This window comes from Apostichopus japonicus, chromosome 20 (assembly GCF_037975245.1).
Source record: "Apostichopus japonicus isolate 1M-3 chromosome 20, ASM3797524v1, whole genome shotgun sequence".
In the NCBI taxonomy this organism is placed as follows: Eukaryota; Metazoa; Echinodermata; class Holothuroidea; order Aspidochirotida; family Stichopodidae; genus Apostichopus; species Apostichopus japonicus.
In genome coordinates, this window is record NC_092580.1 from 14,024,736 (window position 1) to 14,051,379 (window position 26,644).

At 37.6% G+C, this 26,644-nt stretch overlaps 2 protein-coding genes across 16 annotated transcripts in view; one reads left to right on the forward strand and one right to left on the reverse strand.

The window, feature by feature from the left end:
* The window catches only part of LOC139961971 (putative helicase MOV-10), a 23,823-nt gene extending 12,881 nt beyond the window's left edge, over positions 1–10,942 (reverse strand). Inside the window, exons 1-11 of the mRNA XM_071961729.1 lie at positions 10,758–10,942; positions 9,355–9,570; positions 7,628–7,764; positions 6,512–6,660; positions 5,520–5,651; positions 4,735–4,847; positions 3,895–3,992; positions 2,965–3,113; positions 1,879–1,971; positions 1,064–1,232; positions 225–370 (exon numbers count right to left, since the gene is read on the reverse strand). Coding sequence (XP_071817830.1) covers positions 225–370; positions 1,064–1,232; positions 1,879–1,971; positions 2,965–3,113; positions 3,895–3,992; positions 4,735–4,847; positions 5,520–5,651; positions 6,512–6,660; positions 7,628–7,764; positions 9,355–9,544 — 1,376 coding nt within the window. The 5' untranslated portion in view covers positions 9,545–9,570; positions 10,758–10,942. The remainder of the gene's footprint in view (positions 1–224; positions 371–1,063; positions 1,233–1,878; positions 1,972–2,964; positions 3,114–3,894; positions 3,993–4,734; positions 4,848–5,519; positions 5,652–6,511; positions 6,661–7,627; positions 7,765–9,354; positions 9,571–10,757) is intronic.
* A 5,559-nt stretch (positions 10,943–16,501) lies between these two features.
* Positions 16,502–26,644, forward strand: part of LOC139961968 (dedicator of cytokinesis protein 3-like) — a 105,012-nt gene continuing 94,869 nt past the window's right edge. For 7 of the 15 annotated variants that reach the window (XR_011791107.1, XR_011791108.1, XR_011791109.1 and 4 more), the window contains exons 1-2: positions 16,502–16,706; positions 18,416–18,499. Coding sequence is in view for 12 of the 15 variants with exons in the window: in XM_071961709.1 (XP_071817810.1) it covers positions 16,670–16,706; positions 18,416–18,499 (121 nt within the window). In the remaining 3 variants the exon portion in view is untranslated. The remainder of the gene's footprint in view (positions 16,707–18,415; positions 18,500–26,644) is intronic. The other 8 variants (XM_071961716.1, XM_071961712.1, XM_071961715.1 and 5 more) reach the window with 3 other exon arrangements.

A 26,644-nucleotide genomic window follows, 5' to 3' on the forward strand; every position in this document is an offset into this window, starting at 1 on the left:
AGACAAACATGCATTAAACTAAGGTTAGTGTCTCTGATCCTCCATTTTGTTCCCAGTCATTGGGGATTATTATTAAAAATGACAAAAATGTCTTAGTGGTTTACTACCTTTTAGAGAGGCAGGAAAATGACTTGAAATTTCAGTATGGGTGACCATCATGTGAGTAAAGTTCACACGGTTTTAAAGATGCACAGGAATGAAACAAAAGGGGAAAGGAAGCTTACTCCGCGTGGAAACTCAATGACACAACTTCCTGTTCTATGTGATGGACATAACCCCTGTAAGATTTATCTCGACTTCCGTCTGAATGTGTCGCATAGAGATGATCTCCTCTGAGTACAGACGGACGATTCTCGGCTAACCCGGGGACCTGTAAATGAAGAGTTTTTACACATGAGCTAGCGAGAGGGGGAAGATCAACCAAAATTGCAATTATAGTCGGACACAACAGTAATTGCCAAACACACCTGCAGCAACATACACTTGGATCCCACGTTTTTTTTATTAACATATGAAATTCCAGACATCTTGAAGACCAAAACACGCCTTATGGTTTACTATGAAGCCTACACACTAATGATGTCCTAAGGTTATGTTACCTATGGTAGGCGTTATCAATTGTGACTCTTGCAAAATATACACTAACTAACCCCTTTTTTTAATTTTTGGTGAAGGGGTATTCAATAGGCCATGAGTGCCAAACATGACATGCTATAGCTGTTTTTTTTCCCACCTAAGTGTGAGATTAACTTTATCTCACACTTCTTAAAAACCTTGCTAGCATTAAGAAGAAGTGTTCAAATGAGGATGATCCCTCCTTTACAGACTCCAAGACTTTCAAGATCTAGAAAAGAGCTTTTTCGTTTTCCCTAGGTTTCCCCTACTATGAGGGAACATGCATACCTTAGTTAATTAAAATATGAAAAACATCGTCAAAGAGGGATGAATGAATTTTGACTAAAATAAAGAGTAAAGATGACTGGATTTGAATATTTAGAAAGCTTTTAATTTTAATTCTTAAAATTATTGTTTCAAATCATCAATTAGTACTCTGGCAACATACCTTCAGATTCAGTAAACCCAAATGAGTCCTGCTTTTGGACATTTCAGCTGCTTTCTTGTCATAGCGGCGGATGTCAACTTTCATTTGATGTTCTTCTGCATAGAGGAGATTCTCAAACTTTTGAGAGTAGTTCTCTTCCGAGAGAGGATCCTGCAAGCTTTCAATTCTCCTAGTAATTAAAGAAATTGAAAAAATATAATCTGGGAGGAAAAGGAGTAAATTCAGAAACTTCACAAATATTGAAGTCATTCCCATCGATACAATATACTGTAAATGGCAGTAATAACCAACCGTTTTATTCCAATCTTCTAGAACAAAGGATATTCCATATATATATATTGCCATATGGAGATATTACTGTTGCTTAGCAACTATGGTTACCATAGCAACCTATGAAAGTGCTTGATGTGGCTCATACACAAATAAATGAAAATTGTCTGTATTTGGTCCAGACTGTACGTATAAACCCATAAATTATACAGACTGCATCGCTGATGTTGAAACTTGGGTTTCCTTTTGCTTTCTTGATTTCGCTATGTCCCTACTAATTTAGACAAATTATTTACCACAGACGCTCTTGCCATCATTCAAGTAAAATGTATATAAAATAAAAATTAATCCATTTACTTACAAAATAGGGGAAATGAGGGTTTGTATCAATAAATAGTACTTAATTCCTTTCTATCAAAACTGAAGGACTAACAGCACATGGATTTGAACCATTCGACAGTGTTCATTATTTGTTTAATCTTCCTGAATAATTAGAAATAAACTGGATAATATTACCCTTTTTTTACAAAATATAGCAAACTCACCCTGGGTTACTTGAGTTCAAGCTCTTAGATACTTGGTCGGGAATGTAATAATTGTCCATATTTATTTTCTGAGGTAACTTGCCTTTTCCAGAACTGGGAGAAAGAAAGCAAAATTAAAACAAGAGTAGTATTTATACCTCGAACATGTTTACTGTTTTCATAACATTTCATATTTTTTCTACGGCGACATTGCTCGACCAGAATTGCAGTTGCCATAGTTTCCAAATGCTAAAAGATATTGTATCTGACTTTTGAGTCAAAAGGGAAATAGAGTGGATTTTTCAGTTTTCAGGACCAGACAAGACAGGTAATGGCCAATAGAGTTGAATATCCTTCCATCACAACCCCAAATTTAGTACAAATTACAAGCTGCAAATACACTTGCATCATATAAAGAAATCACCTCCCAACCCCAACTTCCCTATTTCCACCCCATTACTCCTCTCCCCCTCCCCTCCCCCAAAAATAAAGAAAAAAGTCATAATACTTTCAAAATCACAACTGATTGTCATTAAATATATTATCATAAGAGAACATCAACCAGTACCAATTCATCCGTTAGATACCCAATTCTTGTAATTAAACTCACCAAATCCAACTTTCACCCCTACCCACAATCCTCTGTCTGAAATCTAAAATGATCTTATGTATGAGAGACTAACATGACGTCCAAGAAAAAGCGTCAAACTAATTTGTGTTTGCAATGAATTAGTCACCTTCTTCAAGGTTAGCCAGGATTGGGCAAGGGGAGGGACCATATGCAGATTACTGTTTATCACCGTCCCACCCCTACCCCACCCCTACCCCACCCCCATCCATTTGTGTCACCATCATGTGCACAAAAAACATCACAAGTAAACGTACCAAAATATTTGCCCCTCCGTACAATGTTGGTACTGCAACCCCCTCCCCCAACCCCCCCTCCCACCCCACACACACACAATTCCTGGCTACATGTCTGTACATGGTATGAGCCAAAGGTAACTGCAAATGTAATGTTGCAAATGTTTGAAAAAAAAGAGTTAATTATTCAAATAACTCTACAGAGTGGAGTCAATGGACAACATTATGAAGAGTACTGCTTACAATGTAAATGGAGTTCCTGACAGAACATTACTGGAGCGAGGAGTGAGGGCTACTTTGGAGGTTCGACTGTACGGCGCTGTAGGTGTTAAGATATCTCTGTCCTCTCCACCAGCCACACTAAAAATCACCACTCGGAAAATGTGAAATAGCTGCGAATGACACACCAAAGATATTATCATTATATTAAAACTTTAAATTGTTCATAAATTCAATTGTTTATAAGAATATCATTCAGTATATACTCCATCCTGTTAATTCTTTCTTTTTTGGGGGGAAGAAAGTCCCTAACAACTTAACTATAACTAGTGATTGCTTACTTATAGATGGGACAACCAAAGAGCTTTGATTATTCAACTCCACAAAATGGGATCCTGTGCGCTTTTTCACCATGTCTCTAGTTTCTTTAGGCATAGAAATCGTTGGCAAACTATCCTTTATGGATTACATAATAAAAGGTGACTGGAATAGTTGTATGTCATGACATGCATTAAGGTGCAATTTCTCATAAATTTCTGCCGTCTGGGAAGAAATTGTGTAACATGTATTCCATAAAAGTAGGAAGGATACAAGGTGTGTAATTTTGCTCATATTTTGAGCCTATATTTAACGACACTGCTTTCATATGAATCGTCACATTTTTAGCATCAAAAGTCAGCTATTTCTCCCTGTGAAACGTGACGCACGTTTAGCGCCTAATTTTCTTCTTTTTCTTGGGGGAAAAATAACTTCTCAATGCAAGATCAACATTTTGTTAATCAAATTAAAATAGCTATTAAGAGCTGTACAGAATATAGTGATTGAGTAACATAATGAAGAACCCAGTAGGTCACTTGTGAGACTTCAAAATTTATTATTATTTCAGACTTGTGGCAACATTTGAGACAAATCTTTATAATTGACTTCTAGAAAAGAACACTCGAATAAACCAACCTCTTTGGTAGACTGTAATTTAAAGCCAAAGGCAACAGGAGCCCTGATTTCTCCAAAGTCTCGACATTCACACCTCAGAGTGATTTCATATTCCTGACCTGATGGAACAAGAGTCAACCCATCATTAAAAACTTCCCACAGTACTTTCACATGCATGATGTGAGAAGTCAACTTATAACCTGTAAAAGTTTACATCCCATTCAGAATAGAGAGGTGTAGGATGCCAATTAACCAAAACCAGATCATCAAGCTTGTTACTGTTTCAGACTAGCAGTAGAAGTGCCTGTATTCTGCAGGGCTCAACGAAATGGACGGCTTGTTTTGGACACGCCAATTTATCAGCGGAAAATGCCATTATACCTTCCAAAAACATGATGGCACAAAATGTTGCAATGCCTTTTCTTGTTGTGCCTTCCTTCCCCGTTGTTTCCACTCAATTAAAATATTGAAACGTCTATTTGCTCAACGTATGTCTGGTTTACTAGAAAACAGCAAGATATCAGTCAATCAACCTTTTCATATTTTATTTCAATCTTTTCATTGTTTTGTTTACACACTTGTTTGAAATGATTTGGAAAAAATTGGTCTTGGTGCCATTTCTGTGATAAATATCATAACAATACAGTTAATTATTCTTTACTTGTCAACATAGAGTTTAATATTATGAATGACAGTCTGATACAAAACATTTCTGAGACAGCAGACAATGTTTTTTTTTAAAATGAATCAAATTCATCGATCACTTGCCAAATTAACCTTTGTTGAGAAAATCTTACAGAAGGGAAGTGGGGGTGAGGGGTGGGGGCATCGAAGGTACTCTAGATTTTTTAGGAGCCCTACCTGGGTCAAAGTTTAAAGTAACCTTTCCCTCAGTCAATCCGTCTTCGTCTGTGATGTATAGTCTAGAATCTTGAGAGAGTAATGTTACCAGTTCAAGACTTACTGCTTGGTCACTGTAAACAGAATACAATAAACGATAAACAATTTAAAGGCTGCACAAACTTCAAAATTTAACAAATCAGTAACAAGGCTTGAAGGGGTTGAACATCGAAAAACGATGAAAAGAAAAATACTGGGAATGAATCTTTACTATATGTGAATGAATAGCCAACAAAAACATCTTGTAACTTTCTTAACTTATCCTGCCTACCGTTCATGATACTGAACACATGTCTGAAGTTTCACCTTAATTCCATTCTATAAAACCTACAGATAAACTTTTCATACCTATAAGTCAAACGTATAGTTGGAAAATCCAAATGGTTTCTAACTTACACTTCTCCTCGAATGGCTATCGCATTAACAGTATTAGCTCATGTGGGATTTTTTGGGAACAATTGGAATATCATTTCAAATGAAAACACTATGGATGAAAACCCACCATATTTAAGCCAGCCAGCAGTCAAACCCATGACCTACCATATGCTAAATTTCACTGCTTGAAACACCACCGCCTTTTATCCACTGCTTTCAGTGATAAATATGTGGCTTGATCAAGGTTAGCTATCAAATTCTATATTCCTTACTGATTGCTCTTATTTAGAGTATCAGATATGACTTAGTTTTACTGCATGGTTTGCATACTGCCCTTTAGATGAGCTTATGGAATTACTATCTAAACATACCTGCATGATACAAAGAGTCGTACAATCTTCACGTCATCTTGCACGCATGAAACAGTTATCTTTCCGTCTACCACTGCGAGACTGTCTCTGTTGCCTATGGTAACGCCATGTTTGTCACCTAACAACGGATCTCTATTGAAAGAAGGATTGTTGTGAATCAAAGAGAGCCACTAAATCGAGCAAAGACTAATTTGTGAGCAAGAGCAAAAGAAATGAAAAACCAAGTGCTTCATAAAAAACAAACCACTTTCATCTCATACCCCCTCACTGGCACTCCCATATGTATTGATCACCTCACCAAAAGTGCTTAAGAAAAAAATACAAAAGCAGGGGTGGGACCCTCTCTAGATCCTGTGAGTGGCAAACAGACTGCCAACCACTTCTTGAGAGGTTAGTCTAAATGCTGCATATTTTTAAATTCTAATTTTCTGATAATTGAACACATTTTAGGGCAAAATGAACCCCACGGTACCCAGTACAACAGACAGTGTCCATGGGATATGCATATTATGGGTGGGCTACTATATTGTGTTTACAAACAACTATAAACTCTGTACTTTGACAGGTAAAACTATCAAATATACATAATGTACGCTCTCAAATACATTATACAATATAACTGTTTCCCCCCAAAAATGTAGCACACTGAATACAAAATACACTTGACCTATAAAGTGTAAAAGGTTCAACCTGAGACGTAATCACAATCCATGCAACCTTGGTGTTTATTTGTACGATGGGTCAAGCAGTGCTGTACCGAGTCGGTCACTTACTTTCGAGTTTGGGTCAACGCGGCAACTCTCCTGACTCGATGGAGTCATCTCTGGGGAAATGACCCTAAATGACCAATCCGGGTCACATCACTTTTGAAATTTAGTGTGATGAGTGATGTCTCACAACACGACACAGATCGTTAATAATCTAACTTGCTCTTCCATAAAGCTAAAGGGTTTTCCAAGGTTATATTATTCTGCAAAGGGAATGAGACTCACTGTAGTTTCCGGATTGCGAGGGTGGTCAAGTTCAACCTATGTCGGGCACCTCTCAGGTGGTCTTTCTGTTGTGATTCTGAATTCGACATGACCCCACAGACTTCACACCTAGATGGAAACTGCCTGTCTTTAGGTTTACCCTCAACTTCCTGAGAAGGGGAAAAAAACTTGGAATTACTTCGACGACCATGATTTTGTAAGAATTCACGGACGAACCAAGGTGAGATCTGAATATTTTGCCGTGTGAAAATGCCACAGTAAATATTAATTTCATCTGCATTGTTCTAAATACATCAGAATAACGAAGAAAGGTTCAATCTTGCTCCACTGCAATCCTTCATCTACCTTCATCTCCAAGAGACCAAAAAACAAAAAAACATTTGACCAAACCCTCCTCTAAATCTGGAGATCACTCTAAAGAGCTAGGGCTGCTAAGAAAGCACTTTTGTAAATTCTAGCAAATTAATTATTACCATGAAACTTTGGGGGTGAGGGTGGGGGTGGGGTGGGGGTGGGGGTGGGGGGAGGTCTGACTGAGATTTAAGACTTGCATGTCATACAGTACTCTCATAAAGAGAGCAAAGGTCAATATAGGTTCATCAACTCAGAAAAATATTTCCCAATTTTCAACTTGTAAAAATTACATAAAAACAAAACCCACAAAAGACTCTACTCAGCTACACTTTGGAGAATATCACAAATTTTAGCCACTAACTAAAAAATTTTTACTGGCTTTAAACATAAAATTCCCATAATTTGACAAACTGGCAATATCCGTAAAGACAGGCTTATGGGAGCTGCCCAATAACATTTCCTGATTATAAAGCAGAAAATCAAAGGTTTATCTAAGTAGGTAATGAAATGATGCCAATGTTTTGACTGACTTATGAGTCTATGAGTTTATGTTCTTTGTCCATTGACAGAAAAATGCTATTGCCTTTTTTTTCTACTGGCAAACAGCCAAATTCACTGGCATTTAGCCATTAAATAGCTTGAATTTCAAAGTCTGTGAGAAGAAGTTAATTTTCGAATGGGTGGAGAGAATCTGGGTTCACACTGTGAGGCAGACACTCTCACCACTACACCGTACAATGTGGAATGATAAATAACATTTACCAGTCTTTGGAAGAGCCGGTGTTGATCTACTGAGGCATAACCAGTCTGCTCAAAATAGAAAACTTCACCACTGTTCTTTATCACTTTGACTTTCTTTTGCTTTCTCAAGTAGAATATCATTGTTGAAAAATTGTATGCTGTGAAAATAAACAGAGTTTAAAGAGTCCACATGTAACAGTACTTTGAACCATATGATCAATACATAAAACTTTTAACAAAAAAAAGTCAACAAAAAGGCTTTGACTAAACCGCATGTTGTTGACTCACTTTCTGCTTTTCACATAACAATACCAACTACTGTACAGCTGTCTCGGTCTCTGGGAGCAAAGGTCAATTTGGCTTATTTAATTGAATCTATCAGCCACCGTTGAGGAGCCAAAAAAATGAGTAATTAGCCATTATCAAGCAAACTGACACTTGTTTGCTATTCCTGCTTGTGGAAAGTATATACCTTAAGTCTGCTGATGTACCTACCTAGCTACTACCTCCCAACCAACCCCTCCCCCCCCACATCCCTCCACACTTGTAGACATTGAAAAGGTTATGGTCCATTAATTTTACCACCTAGCATGTAAAACCCCTGTAGTGTTTGTCTGTAGTGTTACTTGCTAGTTTGTAATGATAGGTATGGGATTAGACATTGCTTACCAAATAGAAAGTGGAGGGGTTTTCCCATAACATTTTTCTGCTTCAGTTGATTTGTCTAGCCACTTGCTAGGTAATCCACATTAACTAGCAGCATACATCACAGACAATTAAAAAAGTTGATCAAATATTGCACAATTTTATTCCCCTAAATTAACCAAAATGTTAAAGTTTCCTTTTATTATAGAGGTCAAGTTTAAGTTGTTAAATGCTTATATACTCTACAACAGAAAAGGCACAAGACACCTATCTGTAGTACAGTATGACTGTAGATGTTTGCAAATGTGGCACATTTATGTGGTTACATTCAACTGCCGGCTAGCTTGCCTTGAGCTACATTGTAGAGTATTGTTACATTGTGTATCTTGCAATATATGCTTTTTCTTTTTGTCAAAATTCATGACCACATGGTTGTTACATTACATTCAAATGGTAGTCATTCGTAACATGTTGTTCAGGGACCTGACAAATTGTGAGGCAATACTTGGTGTAATTTTCCGTACCATTATACTCCCTACAACTCTCTAACAGACTATATATGCAACTGTGAGCAGACATAATAATTGCAGATGCACAGCAGGCACAGGGAGTATGTTAGTTTGTTGATATTGAGGTCCTGTAGTTAAGATATTCAAGCTGGATTCTACAACTTTACAACATCTGTGATCGGTTAAAATCCAATATTCCACTACATTGTCAGGCATTGGGTCAATCTGCAAAATCCAGGGACCGCCCAAATTCTAGTTAGTGACTCAAGATTGATTAACTGTATCCTTAATATGCATACACATAGAACAAACACTGTGCAACCGATTGGCTTCAGTGAAGGTAAGAGAATAATCATAGTAATACAGAGAAAAGGAAGTAGTACAGATAAAAGAGATCTCGGACAGTCAACTGATGAAAATTCTTCAGATAGTTTATGATGTAAAACTGCATAAAGTCATCACAAAGTTTCTTGCTGCCAAAATTTCATAAAACTATGCGATCATGATTCAATGAACAAACCTGTGAAATGAAACTGACACAATATTCGACGTGCAATATCGCCCTTTAAAAATTTCATCTAGCAATTATCATACCTGGTTTCTGGCCATCTTGAAGCAGCCAGGGTTTGTATTCTTCCATGAAGCAAGTTCTAAGATCATTCTTTTTCATGTTTCTCTGCCAATCCTCATCTTTATCAGTGACATACTGGAAAAACTGTTTCCCAAGTTCACTGATCTTTGTTGGATCGATGACCCTGGGTTTTCTTCTCTTTCTGCCAACCATTACGATGTGACGATCAAAACTTACAGCTACAAGAGCGAAAAAGACGATCATAAATAGGGAGAAATTCCTACAAGTGCTGGCAGATGGCAAAAATTCTGCCTGTCAGACTAGTAGTTAAAGGGTGTGAAGTCTCACGCAAAAAGAATCGTCTAATGCCGGTAATTTGACATAGTTTCGAATGAGGTGTAACAGAAGTGTTAAACACAACCATCGATCCCAGAAAATACACACACAGCTTGCTACCGTTGGTAATTAGACACTAGTGTACAGTCAGTACATATAGTACAGCTGCGGTCAATACCCACAGCACAGTGTAAAAACGATACTGCGATGGACATCTCAGGTCCAGCTAAAGATAACAAGGTATCACGTTTCCTAACTGTCTGCATTTTGTAGCGACACAAACAAATCGTCACTTGAAAGCAACAGAAAGTTAACTTTTTCAGATGGTCGCACACGGTTTGGGGCGAGTCTTCAATGCCTTTAAATTAAGTTTAATGTGTAGTACCAATTGGGGTATATGGATCTAAACCTTGCAGTCCTGTTGGCCAGGAAATTACTTGTGGGTTATATGTTATTACAGCACAGAACATCAAAAACAACTTTAGGCCTAAAGATTTATAGCACCCCCTAATGAAATGAGTCCAGGCTTCTGTATCCTTCAGAAAACACATCTCCCACGGTCATACTCTGCCTCAGTCCACTGTCTTCCTTCCTGTGGTAACATGTTCTTTCAGTCTATAGTCTACCAGCAATTGACACAGTTTAGCTGGTTGCTAAACACGTTGGAATACACAAAATGACCAAATTTCTAATCAAATACCACTAACTTAGTGACTGGTCATAGAGTAAAAAGTTAAGGTAAACAATAAAACTTTGGTGCATGATTGAAGTCCCAAGGTAGCCAAACTATGGTGACAAACAAACTGTAGGCCTAAGTGTAAGCTAGTCAGTAGTATAAGCTAGTAAGTATAGTACAGGCTACTGTAAATGTAACTAATATACATCCACTGAAAAGGAACCGTAGAAGTGACAGTGGTCCCTGGGCAAATTATCAAGTTGTAAAACGATGGGCTGACATGACCTAATGTTAGGTCTCACGTTACGCTCTACCCTACAATCATTAGGCTATCTTTATCAAATTACGCCAACATTTGTTATGCCTGTTGCATAGATGAGCCTAGGCTAGGCCTAACGTAAAACTTACACTTACCATGTACAATCTGACTCAGAACTTCGTGGAAACTGTTCTTATATCAAGCACACTTTTAACAACTGTCGTAAAATTCTAAGCTGATGTTGATAGCGTTTGATCACATAACTTCACCCACAAATTGTAGGTCTGTATGTTTGCTTCACCAACCCGCTTCACAGCGACTTACGAATCGCCTCAACTTCACTTACACGTGATAACGAATGTTGAAATCACAGACTGGAATTCCCCCCTTGAGCAAGAATCTCGGGGAAATTATTCTGTTTAGCTTTGGGTGTCCGCACGATCACCATTTCGCGGAGCTCGAGATATCATATTATTCGAACATGGAAACCTCGAATTAAACCAACATTCAAACAGGTTTATTGGATAACTTTGGGAATCGAATGGTAGTCCAAAATATTTATTGAGAAACAGTCACGGACATGTGACTCCGTGCCTCAAGATAATGTAGGCTATAGACTAACTTATCGTTAGAATATTGCGTTAGTTAAAAGACTTGCGCGAGTTGTCTATGGATTTCATATCCTGTTGTTGTTATGTTTCTTTTCTAACTGTTATGACGATAGGAGTATTAGACGTCATTTGATCTAGTTTCAGACAAGTCGTTGTGCAATGTTCGCACAGCAGTCTCCAAGGGTATAAAAACACGCAATGACTAGTATGAGTCAGAAAACTGTTATTGAGTATATCTTTATACAGAGGGTCCTTTTCGAAGTGTCCGAACAGGTCTCAAGAAATAGTTTCATTGACAAAAGGAAAGACCAAAATTATATAAGTGTACACCTACCTAGTAAATATTCCTGTCTTTTGCTTTTCTGATCCCCCGTGATTTCATAGTTATTGCTGCCCTAATTATTAAACGTGTTATCTCTTGTGATGCAATACCATAGGTTCTTTATTTATGATTGCGCAATTTCCTCCGCCCATAGACCAATATGACGTCAGGTATAATGCATTTATATGTTTTACATGATTCAAGTCGGACTTTGTTCGGGAAACGAGTAGCTGTAGCTACGCTTAAAACCGAAAGAACAATGGCAGGATTGTTGTTGATAAATATATTTCTCTATATAATAATTCATAATATTGCACTATAAAATGTATATTCACAGATAATCACATGTTAAGTCAAAATTTCGGCCTAAAACTTATGTCAAAAAGATAAAAGTATGTAAGTTTTACACATAAAATAATGAAAATTAAAGATGAAACGTTGAAATTTTGAGCTGACCACAGTTGCATTTATACCTATCTATATATTCATCCATACAGTGTAGCTGCTATTCTTGCAAATTCTGGAATAAACCTTCTGTAATAGGAGGCAAAACCATGAAAAGAACGCAATTCCGATCCATTACTTGGCGTTCGGGCCCGAATGAACGATCTTCTTCACCTTCTCCGGATCATATTGATACCTCACTTCTATATTAACTATGTGGCCCATGTGACAGTGAAGTTGACAGGCAAACTTGCTAAACATGTAATCACTACTATATGGTCCCCTACTCCGTTGTTGTACCACCAATGCATATCTTGTATGCCCATCTACAGCTCTCAGCATGAGTCAAAGTAGGCTCCAGTTGACATCTTAATTCTTCTCCATAGTTAGCAACTATGACCTTTGGGGCCAAATCTCTTGCTGCTACACGACCTTCCAGTACTTGTAGTAGTTTGGTGCGTACCCGAGCATTCGACCCTCCATCACACATATTGTTTGTTGAGGTGCCTTTGACGGACCCACTTCGTAGGTTAACAAGAACAGCAATTCTAGCTGGAATGACTATTTGGCATTTTCTTGTCACCACAGCTCTCAGTTCTTACCACGGTTTTAATTCATGCATTATCATGTTCATTGCCTCCTTTACAACACCGAGGCCTGAAACTGCTGCAGGTAGTTCGCGTCTACAAATAACTTTAAGCCTTAAGGCATTAAAACCTAATAATACAGTACTCTGCTATTTTTGCTACCTGCTGGTTGCTTCCCTGTGCAAACCATGAATCAAACTCTGAGTTCCTTCTCGCCAAGCTCTGTTGAAGAATTTAAGTAGCCCTCTATATCGGCCTCTGTGTCAGCAACACCTATTTCTATTTTCAAGAATGAGAGCAAATGCTCTAGGGGACCAATCACTGACTTAAGCTTCTCTTCTCACATTCTGGGGGAGATAAAAGTGGCCTCTGCATAGATAGCATCTCATTAGTACGTCTATTTACATGCCTTTTCTGCGCTTCCGTAACTAACCTGTTTTTCATTACTGTGCACTAAGGCTACCGTTCCAAGATGTCCTGGTTGGCTATTTATAGATCAGTTGGAAAATCTGTAGATAACTTCATCGAACAACCCCTATTATTAAATGGTGATATCCGAAGTGTAGTCATGGACCAATCACATCATGCTTGATACTCTCAAGTATAGAAACTTTTGTGGGACCGTTCCATCAAACTTGACACGGGGGTGGTAAAATTATAAGCTGTCGAAGAGTACATCATAACTGAAATCTTTATACAGAAGGTCCTCCTTACATGACGACAATTGTTTCCTTGAACAACTCTGGTTCACCACCATTGAAACATTATAGCCACAACATTTCAGCAAATTTGGACAAAAGCTCTAGAGGAGTAGCATTTTTAACGTTTTCAGAGATGATCTCTCGTGGTCTCAAATGGCCTTCAAATTTATAAAGTATGATCGCAGGTATGAAACCTTAACTCACACAAACCTCTCACGAAGTTTCAGCCAATTCGAAGAGGAAATGACGAAATTGTAGTCATTCAATCACGGTGGCAAAAGTGACGGAATTACGGCAAAATCACACGGTAGCTATACCTCAGCTAGAAAGCTTGCAGCTGAGCTGGAACTGACGAATGAGTGATGGGTTCCTGCTTACGATTCTACACAAATAAGTTATGAAACATCGCCCTCTATTTGCTTCTCTGCATGCTATAAGATACTTCTTTAATTAAGTTGTAATTTAAATCGGCAATAGCTCCATGTTTAAATCAAAGCAGATTGTCATAAGTAATATAAAATATGTAGCGACTTGAGTGAAATTGAATTTTCATTACATAAAAAAACAGAAACCGACAGGCCAGTTCCCTTACATCAGGACCGTGGTCACGTGATCGGGACTAACTTTTGTTCCTAACATATTAGATTTAAAATAAATACAGGTTTTTATATATAAAACCTGTAAAATAAATACAGGTTTTTAAACCTGTACAAATAATTACAGGTTTTTAAATATATATATATATATATATATATATATATATATATATATATATCAACATACAGAGCCTCTTGAACGCGTGAATATCTAATGTGAATAATATATGACTCGGAGAGAATGTACTTCGTATTTCAGACCATGCATCAGAATCAAGAACAATCAGTGCACTTGTAAACTCGTGATTTGTTAGGGCTTCCGGATTGCAGCTTCAACATGGACATTTTAAAATGCAAAGTGAAGTGATTGGCAAATCATACCTGAAAGGTTCATTTACGGAAAACTCTACCTGTCCTGTCTTTTTCACAATGTAGCTTCTCGTTTAATTTAATTACAGTCGTATTTAATTGATTTTGCGTTTGAGTCACGACTTATTGAGAGGAAGGGAAGGGAAGGGACAGGGGTGAAGAACGAATGGCAGGGCTTCAGCGTTATCTGGGCTAGGGCAGGGTGCACTAAATAAAATAGTAAACTATTTCCAAACTCAAAGATGAAATAAGGCACTATTTACGTCCTGATATGTTATAGCCCAAGGGGTCGGGGTGGGTGGGGAGGGGATGGCAGCCGGTAACGTCTATATAGCTGCTCTGGTTTTCAATGTATCCTCTTAACCATGCTTTAGTTCTGGAATGCTCCTGTACTGTTGCATTTGATGATGACATCGTGTTAGACTGAGTAGTCCAGCCACTTTCATTGATGAGGCTCAGATGTATAAATGGTCATTTCTAAAAACTTAAAACGTGGTAGTAAAATACGACCTGCACTGATAGCGAACGGTTTATAATGAATCAAAATTTTGTGCCGAAACGTCATCCGTGAAAATTAATAAAAGAAAAGAAAGACGAACGCAAGTGAGGTGGTTAAATGACTGAAAATATCCATGATTTATATCTACTTAAGACATAAATCTATGCATTGAGAACGAAAAATAGATTTATTAGGCTTCGATTTTGCCATTATAGGGAATTGCAATTCTGATGGTAATAAACCTAGCATAAAACCGTATACGGTATATCGTATATCATATATACGGCATTTTAACGACACTGTTTAATTACTATATGAGATATCACTGGTAGGTTTTGCATCTGTTGGAACTCTATTGGTGTGATTCTCATACTTAATGGTATTCTATATTTCATAGACTTTAAAGGTTAAAATTATATGTTAAGCCAGAAATGTTAATGAAGGTCGGATAAGTTATGTATGCCTTCTGTAGTTCGCTGAATTCATGGCACAGTGAACACTTGAATATTACTAAAGTGGAATAACTTTAACACTGATTCTGCTCTCAGCCAAGAATAAAGTTGGAACCCGCATGGACTCGGGGGTATTATCGTAGCTATACTGAAAGAGTTAGGTTCAAAACATCAGATCGAGAATGACTTACGGCAAATATTGTTATCAATCATTCAAGGATGATATTATTCAACAATGAGTATTATATTTCATGTATGAACATGAGCTTTAGTAAGTTGTTGAGAAACTCATGAAGTCTTTACAAATCGTGGTAACATCAGACAGAAATGGCTGGACAATACAGTGTAACATACATCCAATGTGGTCAGGTCCTCCGAGAAGCAATACAAACACCAATTATGTCAACAAAAACAGAAAAGAAAAAGGATAATAAAAACGTGATTTTATGATATAATTAAAAGAAGGCGGCGTTCACTATATGAGAAATTGTCCAAAGGCAAGGGTGGTGTGTCGTCATGGAGTTGTATATGTTGATTAAAAAGGTAAAGAAAGAAAAAAAAACAGGCACCGCAATTTATCAATAAATGGACTACAATACTTATAGGTCTGGATTGAGGACTCGACGTCATGGCATATGTTGGTACTTTAAAGGTAGACTGACCCATTATTAAGAAGGAACTCGGTATAAAAGATAAAAGAAAGAGATCCGTAGGCCTACCTATGGCCGTAGAGCTAAATTGAACTAGGTGTGCAGTTTTCTCCTATCCATTGACAACGAAGACGACATCGCTAGTTTATCATTGCTTTCGAACCATGCATATATGTTTCTTCGTTTTCTGGTTTGCCTTATGTCTTTCTAGTACAGTGTGGGTTTGAATATTTACGGTTGTAAGCAGCCCACTAGCCAAGGATGAGAAATCTCATGACTTCTGATTAAACAATACCCAACTCCCCCAACCACCTTCCCCTGCACCCACACTCACTAACTCCACTACCGAGTCTACCGTCCGTGGACAGGTGCAATTACCTGATTTCTTCTCCTGTTGCTAAACAACGTACTATTTTGTGCTTTACCTTCACAAGTTCACAACTTTGGAGAATTACAATTTATAGCCTATATTTATATTACTTTAAGGACTATATATTGTATATGAAGTGGGAACTGTTTGGTGCCTAGATGTGTTTGGAACGCCTTTTGAAAGTGTGACAGTGGGCAAATGCAATTTGCAGTTTGTAATGTCGTCATATGTTTTTATCACGGTAACTAAACCTGTTGACCACAACGGAGCCACATACACACTGGATCTGGATCTCTTGAATTTCTGTGCACTGAGCCCATTCTGCTTTTGCGCTTCCGCATTAACCTTAGTTGCCAGCAAAGGTGTCACATTGAGATTGCCGTAGGAGTTGTGGGAATCACATTAGCGGAATTAACATTGGTTGTCTATGAACTAACTTATACCCGCATACGAGAGGCAATACAAGATGTGGCAGAAAGTCACTGGCAAGACATTTGCCATTGGTAAGTAAACTTTTCACTAATTAATTCTGTTAATCTGTAACCGAATTTGTACTCAGCGAGATGAGTAGAATAAGTGGCAATGGTAGTAAACCATTAGCCTACTGCATTGCTACAAATTATATAGGCCTAGGCAGAGGGCCTAGGCCTAAGTTATACGCTATACTTAAAGTACTTATAGTAAACGTACATTTTAAGTTGAACTTGTAGGAGAAACTGGGTATGATGCCCGAAACAGGCAACAATAATTATGTGAAGTTGGTTTTAGCCTTTATAATAGCAACAGTTAAATAGCCTCATATTTTTATTATAATGTAAGATTCGAGATCCACAGGGGAGGAAACTTGTCAAAATGTTGAGAAAGAAATTTTAGCCACAGATTCCATGGCAAACATAAAACTCAAATCTTACAGTCATGTGCTGAAACAAGTACGCTTTAGTTCTAATTAGGCATAAATGACCTTCACAGAAATATATGGGGATTTGGGAATTTGTTATGTACTTAGAAGCCCCTTGTCAAAGTTTTGTCACTTATTCCATGGACAAGCTATTTTCCTAGACTTGGCCTGACTTTCCAGTCCCCTCAAAAGAAAAAAAAAATCAAAGCAATGGAAACCACAAGATAAAAGATCTATTATAGCCATCAATTGTACTATGAACTATAAATATCTCCAACATAAATAGTGCAATGATTTGTATACACTGATTCTGTCTGTGCATAAGTACAGTATAAGGAAGTTTGTTTAAATCTGGAAAATCATAGAACTAACTTGGGACTTATGTAAATTATGGATTCGCCAAATTTTATGAGACTGTGGAAGAATATGCTGATCTTAACTATGTCCCTTCTCCCTCAGTAAGTTGTAATCAAGGTTTGCAGACTGAGAAAGAATTTTCATGTTAGATGTTAGAATGGAACTATTGTTAATATGTATGGGGATTCAGAAGTTCTTTCTCCACAAATTTAGCACCATGGTTATTTTACCAGAAACACCTACATCCTCCCCCACCCCCATTTGACCTAACAGTGTTTGATGCTACATAATTAATGCTTTCAAAACATTATTTTACTTCAAAGAAACTGGTATTGTAAGTTTGAAGGTCTCTATAATAGATGGATATTGGGTATTTTACCACATTGGCTATAGAGGTCATTTGAAGTTAAATTTATTCTTCTTCCCAAGCTCTTACCTGTTTCCACAATAAAAAATGTCCTTTCTAGGCTTTCCATCTACCCAACCTAAATAAATTTGGTAAGGATTGATTTGGGGTTTTTAGAGACCAAATTTTCCTACTTTAAATACTGCGAACGAGATCCTTTGGGTGATTGAGTGAGGAGAAGGGGGGGGGAAGGTAGGGGGGTGGGAGTGCTAGACCACAATGTTCCAGTTACTGACAATTAGGCGAAATAATGAGGCGAAAGGTACAGTACCAATTGCTATATACTAGACACAGAAGAATAAGAATGCATTTGTTGTATTGTGTTACCTACTTCTGAGTTACAAGTATTTAATTCCACTATCCTTGGAGTGAACCAAAAGGTCATTCAGTTATGTTCCCAGAGTATGCTGGATTTAAAACATGGTTGATTTATGAATGCTTAAAACTAAGCAAGAATGTGTACTGTCTGTCTGAAGCTATTTCCCACTCACTGAGATATATACCATCCTCATCCTGATTAACCTTCTTCTTTATTTTTCTTCCTCTAACAGTCGTTTGCAACTTTGAGAGTGATATTCCTCACAGTCTAAAATTGACAGTCGGACAAAGGGTTCATATCAAACAGCAGAATGGAGGTGAGTTTTCAAAATTCAAAAGTGATGATGCAAGGGAGGTATGCAATGACTCTCTGCAGAAAGACTATTTAAAGAGCAATCTTTATTTTATGTTGTATTATTTTGGGTACAGAGTGAGGTGGGCGGTTTGGGGGGGGGGAAGGGGGGTTTTAGTTCGAGAGCTACAGTTGAAGATGTTAGTTGCCTTGGAACGGTGAGTAATAACACGGAAGGCAGTGACTTCCGGAAGAAAGTTTCTGTAGAAGTTTCTGTAGTTCCTATAGGACTTCTGTCTTTCGTTTGAAATCATGTTTTCATCATGTCATTTTCACTGTTTTGGACTTCATCATCAGGAAGAATGCCTTCTCATCATGATTTTTGAGTGCTGCATTTAATGCCATTTATCCTTTGACTTTTTCACACACCATGTATCGATTTGTTACGTCATTATGTTGTACGAAGGTACCAAGGGAGTTTTTTTTGGGGGGGGTGCCTTTATTTGGACTTTTGTGCTGTGAAAAAGATGACTGGATATCTCAGTGATAAAGTCAGATCTAGTGATAAAGTCTAGTGATAACGTATCTAGTAATCTAGTGATAAAGTATCTAGTGATAAAGTCAGATTATATATATAAGTAATTTGTGAGCAGAAGATGGAACAGATCTTAAATTGTCACTGATAATGAGTAAACTGCCATTAAACATTTAAAAGATCTTCAGTCGTGGGCTTAATATTTAACTATATATGATGGAATCAATATACAGGTCTAACTGTTTGGTGATTACACACAAGGAAATGAATTGCAATAGTTCTGCATTTCCTGTGGTTTCCATGAAGATCATGATTCATTTCACAAGAAAATAAATTGACAATTTTTTGACTTACTACTATTTTAGAACAACTGTTTTAACTGAATTTTTCTGTCAATTTACAGTACCTGCCAATTTATCACCGTACTTGTAGCATGTACAGTAGTCTGTCATATAGACTTGTTTTTTTTATGTTCGGAACTTGTTTGTGAAAACAGGGAACTATACTGTCCTACTAGGTACCTTTGCACGATACTTCCCGTCGTTCGGAGCCTTGACCCGATTAAAGATTAAAGATGTCATAGAGGAAATGTCTGTTCCACTGTTTCTATGTGATATGCAAACGCTGTTAACTGCTCAGAAACTGTTGCTTTCACATACATGTGTTTGTCTTTGGTGTTATTAACTGTTAATATACTCTAGCACTGTTTAAGTGGACAAGTGGTGATCAATTCTTGGATATCAATAGGCAAGGGGGGTGGGAGACTTGGGATACTCCAGTGATAATTTAGTCTACAGTACTACTTACAGTAAATGATATAGCAGAGAAAGAAGGGCAGAAGGTTGCCTGCCCTGTGTTCTGAAATAATTTAACTTCTTTGCCGACAATGTAAATTAGCATCAAAAGCTAACAGAGAGGTATTTACCAGTTTAATTCTGTCAATTTATGTCGGTGAAAAGTAAATTCATTCCATATTATTTGATCCATATTAGATAATTTTCTTGTTATGAAAACCAATTAGTTGCTGTTCTGAAAGGTGGCATGAAGTGTAAGTCTAAGAGTACAGTGCTGCAGCTTGTCCAGAGGACAACCAGGAAATATTCAAAACATTGATACAGTAGTTCAGGTTGTAGATTTATTTTGGGGCATCCTGGTGAAAGTTTAATTCACATGCCATTAAAAACAGAGGATGTACAGTATATTTATTTTAAGTTGAACTTGATAGCTTTTGATCTAAATGTGAACAAGAAGCAATCAAGTCATGTTTGTTTTTCTTAAAATAATTGAATCCACTTTCCTTCTTTAGAAACTGGATGCATCAGAAGTATGACTGTTCACTCATATTTGATGGTATTGAGTACTGTAACATCACAACCACTGCTGTGAAATTGTGAATGTTGGTACTTTCTATGTAACCAGCTCAGTGTCAAATAGCGGATGTGAAACTTAGCCCAGCATAAACATTTTGGTCACACTCGACTTGATATTGCACATTTCAAGTTCCTTTTGGTACAAAATGTGGCAGTGAACAGTGAGTGACTGGAAATTGACAATTTACTTTGTGCCCTTGATTACCTGGCTCCTCACGACCTCAGCACTCTCATTCTACTGAGTCTAGAGATAACTGGTAACCTTTTAACACCGTGAGCCCTCTATGACCAGACTCCTTAGGTCAATGCCCTCCCTTATCATTCTCTCCTTAAATTGTACATTGAACAGTGTGACAGTGTGGTGTGACAGTGAACAATGAGTGACTGGAAAATGACAATTTAATTTTGTGCCCTCGCTTACCTGTCTCCTCACAATCTCAGCACTAGTTCTGTCGTTTCTATAGTGAACTGGTAACCATTTAACACATGGCGCCCACTATGACCGGACCCCTTGGGTCAATGCCCTCCCTTCTCATTCTGCCACCCAAATTGTACATTGAACAGTGTGACAGTGTGTTGTGACAGTGTGCTATGACAGTGAACAGTGAGAGACTGGAAAATGACATACTGTAAGAATATGTACATGTATGCAAATATGGATAATGAAACAATTTTGGTTTTACTGCCCCGGAAAGGCTCCTTTCACTCTGCAGTTCAGCATTGCATAGTACCAGCTGAGTGTTAAGAAATATAGACAGTACTTTCTTTCATTGCTTACTTGAAACATGATCACACTCCCCCCTACAATATGTACTGTACAAAGCACCGACTAGAAAATAATTACAATGCTTTGGACTGTTATGTTGCAGAATTTGAAGCTGCAAAATCTAATGGAAACATGACAAGAAAAACATAGTACTTAAAATTTGTGAACTCTGCTAAAACATACATATCCCCATATATTCTCTTTCAATCTTTGCAGCTTGACAAGTCTCATTGTAAGCAGTTTGTAAATATTTTGGTGACCTCCTATCTCCCTCTCCCATATAAAAGGAAACTGCACGCTACAGCAAGTAAAGTAGTCCACTACCTCCTAGTGCTACCACACAGTTTTCATATGTTGCTACTGGTAGTATTGTTAATAATTCCGAAACACTGTGACCTGGTTTTTTTTGGCAGTGGTGTCTCCATTCATTTCTTTTTTATGATGAATTATGCTTTTATACATGGCAAATTTTAAAGTGTACTGGGAATGATGTGTGCATATAGCACAGGGTTGTCCAACCTTTTGCAGAGGAGGGCCACATGGAATGATTATGATGAAGGAGGGGGCCGCATGAACCCTACACTAGATTTTTCGATTTTTTTTGCCCGAAGCCCAAGGCAACAAAATGTGAGCGCGGAGCGCACTGATTCATTTTCCTTCCTGTTAAAACAGATGAATAAAGTCCAGCCCCCCCCCCGCTGAGAGTGTCACACAAACTGACCTGTATGCAGTTTTTTGAAGGTTCGAATGATTGATTAAACAGCTTCAAATTATTATCAATAAATCTGCTCACTAAAATTTCGCACCGTAGAGCATCTCTGGCGGGCCAGACGCAACCCTGCGGCGGGCCGGACTGTGGCCCGCGGGCCGTAGGTTGGACAACCCTGATATAGCAATATTACCTGCAATGAACTGTAGCATATAAACTACCTTTCTGTGTACATTAGATGGTTAGAATTGACTTTGCCCCTCTCTTATCTGTCTCCATCTCTACATATACATAGCACTTTTCTCCATCTACCTAACACGACTGAAACGGTTCAGCACCGCCCCCTCATTTCTGGGGTCACCGTCCCCTCATTTCTGGGGTCACTGTCCCCTCCTACCTCCATACTCATTCCCAATCTACCATTCAGAAGATTAACAACAACGTGATTTTGACTGGGGGATTTTCCTCTGACCTTTTCGCTCTGGTGGTCATTTCCTGACCAGATTTTTGTCAGGATCAAGATAACCCTTCACCTTTCTTGAAGCACTGTATAATTAGTACCTGTTTTTTCAATTTCCGTACGTATTGTTTGCTTGGACCCCAAGTTTTGATGGTTATAGGCCAAAGTGACTGCAAGCTGGCAGCTTTTGAAGATAATTATGTCACATATTTAATGGTCACCCTGTGACAGAAGAACTGACTGTAGCTTCACTGTCACATTAAAGCTGCATTTTGTGTGGCAATACTTGTAATTTTGTACCAAAAGCTGTGCGATTTGCATCACTGGGCTATTAATCTCTACTTCTGTTACAAGTGTTGAATTACGCGCGTAACACCGATATCCCTGGTCATCCCTGACCTGCATTTACAATTTCGAATGAATTAACATCCAGCGCCTTCAATCCTAGTCTTATCAAGACCCCGTTCAAATCCAGGGGTCAAATATGCATTTACACAATTACAGACCAGAGCCTGAGCAGGGAGTTCAATGCGTTCTCATATCTGAAGCGTCAACAGGGCTTTTAGCAAATTTCAGTGCATTTCATAAAGTTCTGTCCACATGCAATATCAAATGTCTTTTGGCCTCGCTTTGTCCTAAATTTTATTCAAAATAATTATAATTGATCATTTCATGATGTATAGACCTTTCCTTGAAAGAAAATATAAATGATTCTTTTGTGCCTGGAATAACCCTTTGTACAATAGCCGCGTACAGTATTTTACAAAAATCATTGCGTGACAAACAGTGGCTGATGGTGTCAAGGTTATGAATTCACAAGGTATATACTGTTTAAGACTTGCAGCAAATTATTTGATTCAGTTTCCTCATTGGCAGTGAGAAAACATTTGTTTAATTTTTGATTTATTTATTGTTGTCATATATTAAGTAGATATATTGCTGCAGGCTTTTTATTTTATTTTTTTTTTTTTAATATCGATATGCAGTTTTTGAACTTTTTGCATTGATTGTAATTGATAGACTTTGATTTTTCAAGAAATTTTAAGTACTGCTTTCATATACTCCTTGTAAGGTTGGTTGCATGATACTGCAAAGTGTGGTTGACTTAAGGTACAATTTGACATTTTTTTGATGTCTGTGACAAGTTGTACACTTTATCATGATACAGTTGTTTTTGAACTAACAAAGAATTTCTAATTTTAACACATTTCATTTTCAAGTTTTGACTTTATTTTCAAGCTTGTACAGACTCAGTGAGGCCCTACGATCATCTACAGCGTAGGAGGACATTTGAACTGAAACATTTGCCAAAATTTGAACACAAAGGTTATCCCTACTGTACATCGTAAAGCGGTTTTTAATTGGTTCACAATGAATATGAGTCCTTGAGTTGTTGGTAGCTTGACCATCTCTGATCAAATATACATGTTCTTGAACTGTTTCGTCAAGTTTAGAAAAATTATCTAAAAACAGATATTGGCTTCGAAAGTCATCTTAAATGAAGTTGACTAAAAATCCTACACAAAAATATGAAGAAATAGGAAATAATCTGACTAGCGTATTGCTCAGCTTTGCCTTCTTTTTTTGGTTTTTCTTTTTCCCTGTAACAGGTTCTTGAAAGTTCAACATAATCATATGCAAATCGTCTCCAAAGTTGATTCTCAAAATCTCAAATGGTATTATTGGTAAACCTTTAAATATTGAGTCACACTTCTCACTTGGCTGAATTTCAGGATTGGCCTTGTAAAGTCTGGAGTGCACTTGACTGTTGGCCAATAATATTTACTTTCTTGCGGATAGTGTGATTTGTAGACTGTATTGGAATAAGGCCAAATTATTTTGGCCCCCTTGGTATACTTCTGTAAAATATTGCCTCTATTCTTTGAAAAGGAAGCAAGACAAAACAGGGGGCACTATCTTGTCGATTCCAACAGTCCGTAGTTATGGCTCTGGGTCCTGCTGTCATGCTTGTGATCGGTCCTGTTTACAGATCTCCAAAGATTTTTGGTATAGCACTGTAACATTCCTGACATTAATTGGATAGCTTGTTCCAGTGGTACAGTAGGATGGGTAATAACTTTCTAGATGTTGTGTAAGATTGCTTTTTAGATCAGCATGTTACTTTCCTTACTAGAGGGGGATAACATCCTGGATCTTGTCTTGAGTTCTAATCCAAGCAATGTTGTTGATTTGACGGGTCTAGGAAAACTAGGAACTAGTGATCATGATATGCTAGCTTTTGATGTTGTTTGCAAGGTCGTAAATTCTGTTGGCAAGGAAAAAGTCCCTGATTTTACAAGATCAGATACAGAGGCAATTGAAACTTAACTAAAGGGTACAGATTGGATAAATTTGTTTAGAGATTTTGGAATCAATATGTTGCTAAGGATAAGGACGTACCTGAAAAGGTCCAGTGGAGGGCTATTAGGATGATTAGATCCTTAAAGGGTGTTCCTTATTACTCTTGAATCTCACCACTCTGGAGCTTAGGAGGTTACGTGGGACTTGATTCAGATTTTCAAGATTGTGTATGGTTTTGACAATTTATCCTTCACTGACTTTTTCATGTTTGCTAATAGTAGTTGTACCAGAGAATAGAGATCATTGTCTTAAACTCCAAAGTCACAAAATAGGATTGATATTCAGCAAAACTTTTTTTCTAATAGGGTTGTGAATGAGTGGAACGGTTTGCCTGAGAAAGTTGTACTTGCAAGTAGTGTGAATGGGTGTAAGAATGCTTTGGACAAGCACTTTAAGCATTGCAATCGGGTCTGTGTGTTTGTGTCTTCAGTTGTTTTTCCTCTCCTATAAGGTCCTTGATGGGGACTTGAGTGTCCCTTCTGATCCTTTTTTCCCCCTACTAAACTAAACTAACAAAAATAGCTCAATCTATGTGCTAGTTGTGAAAATATATGTTTACAAATATCCGTTTTCCATAAAAATACCAGAAGAATCGCAGGTACAGTATATGTCTAGTCCTTTACAATTTTACTGATGCTTGAAGCTTAAAGTCAGTTTCACTGACGTGATAGAAAATACCTCAAAGAAGCTTTCTGATTGGTTCACGACAAGTGGTTTGTACTGTTGCCAAACCTTGTGTTAGTTATGAGTTCTACAGACCATAGGTTAGTTTGAAAGTACAGCAGTTTGCCCAGAAGGGATTTCTTACCAGCTTCTCATGTTTCATGGAACTGAAGAGGACTGATATGACGGTGCCCTCTGTTGATTCAAGGCGTGGCTGGGGATCCCCATTGTTCAGTACACTTGACCCTTTTTTTTTGACTTTTGAGTTTTTCATTCTATAAGTTTTAACTCATTTACCTAGACTTTTAATTATATTTGATATGCTTTTGTATTTACTATTTAGTTTGATTTTAATGATGACTTCAGAAAACATTAAATGAGTTCATGGAGTGTTCATTTTGTGGTTTGAAAAGCTAGTTTATTTTGTGGTTCAGAAAACCAGACTTGTTGTTTAAACTACTGGGGTACAAGGGTAACTTACTCTTTTCCTGATGTAAAGTTTGCTTTTAAGTGATAACCAGTTGAATTGCAATTACTGTAACTTAAAAAAAGAAAATTAAAAGTGCTCAAAAGAAATTGGAAGATGAAAAATATCTAGTCTACTGTACTGTACACTGGTCTCCATTTATTTACTTCGCGCCTCACTTACCTGTCTCCTTACAACCTCAGCACTATTGTTCTACTGTTGGGGCTATAACTAGTTGGGGCTATAACTATTGTACATACAAAGTTTGGTCATAGTGATATCAATTTGTGACCATACCAAATTGTTTTCTCAATAAATTTTGACACTTTGAGAATTCAGAAACGGTAAATGGAAAATGGTCAAATTAGCCTTAATTGTATGAAAAAGTCTGTCGCGAACTCCACCTAGACCGAATGTGCGATTAAGTTCAAACTTGGTGGGTAAGCTACGGACCCTCTGACACGTAACCTATATATCTATTTAAGCAAAAGTCTAGACCATGGAAACTTGTGCCTGCGTGATTGGAGATGTCATAGGTCAAAGATCAGAGGTCTTTTACTCCCAAATTTGGAGTAAACGCCATTACCTGCTTGTGAGTATGCTAGAAAAGTCAGTAAACCACAGGATATTTTTAGAATAATGGGACAAATATTAAAACAGTACTTATGTAATTGTTAAGGGTGGAGGTCTAAGGTCAAATGGAGTCACTGGTCAATTTGGTCTAAATTGTGTGAAAAAGTGTCTCCATGAATTGCCCTCTTGCTAACTTCTTTGTGATTCTGCTGTAGGCCACAGTGCAGAAAAAATGTAACCACATGTTGTAGTGGTACTGTGATTACC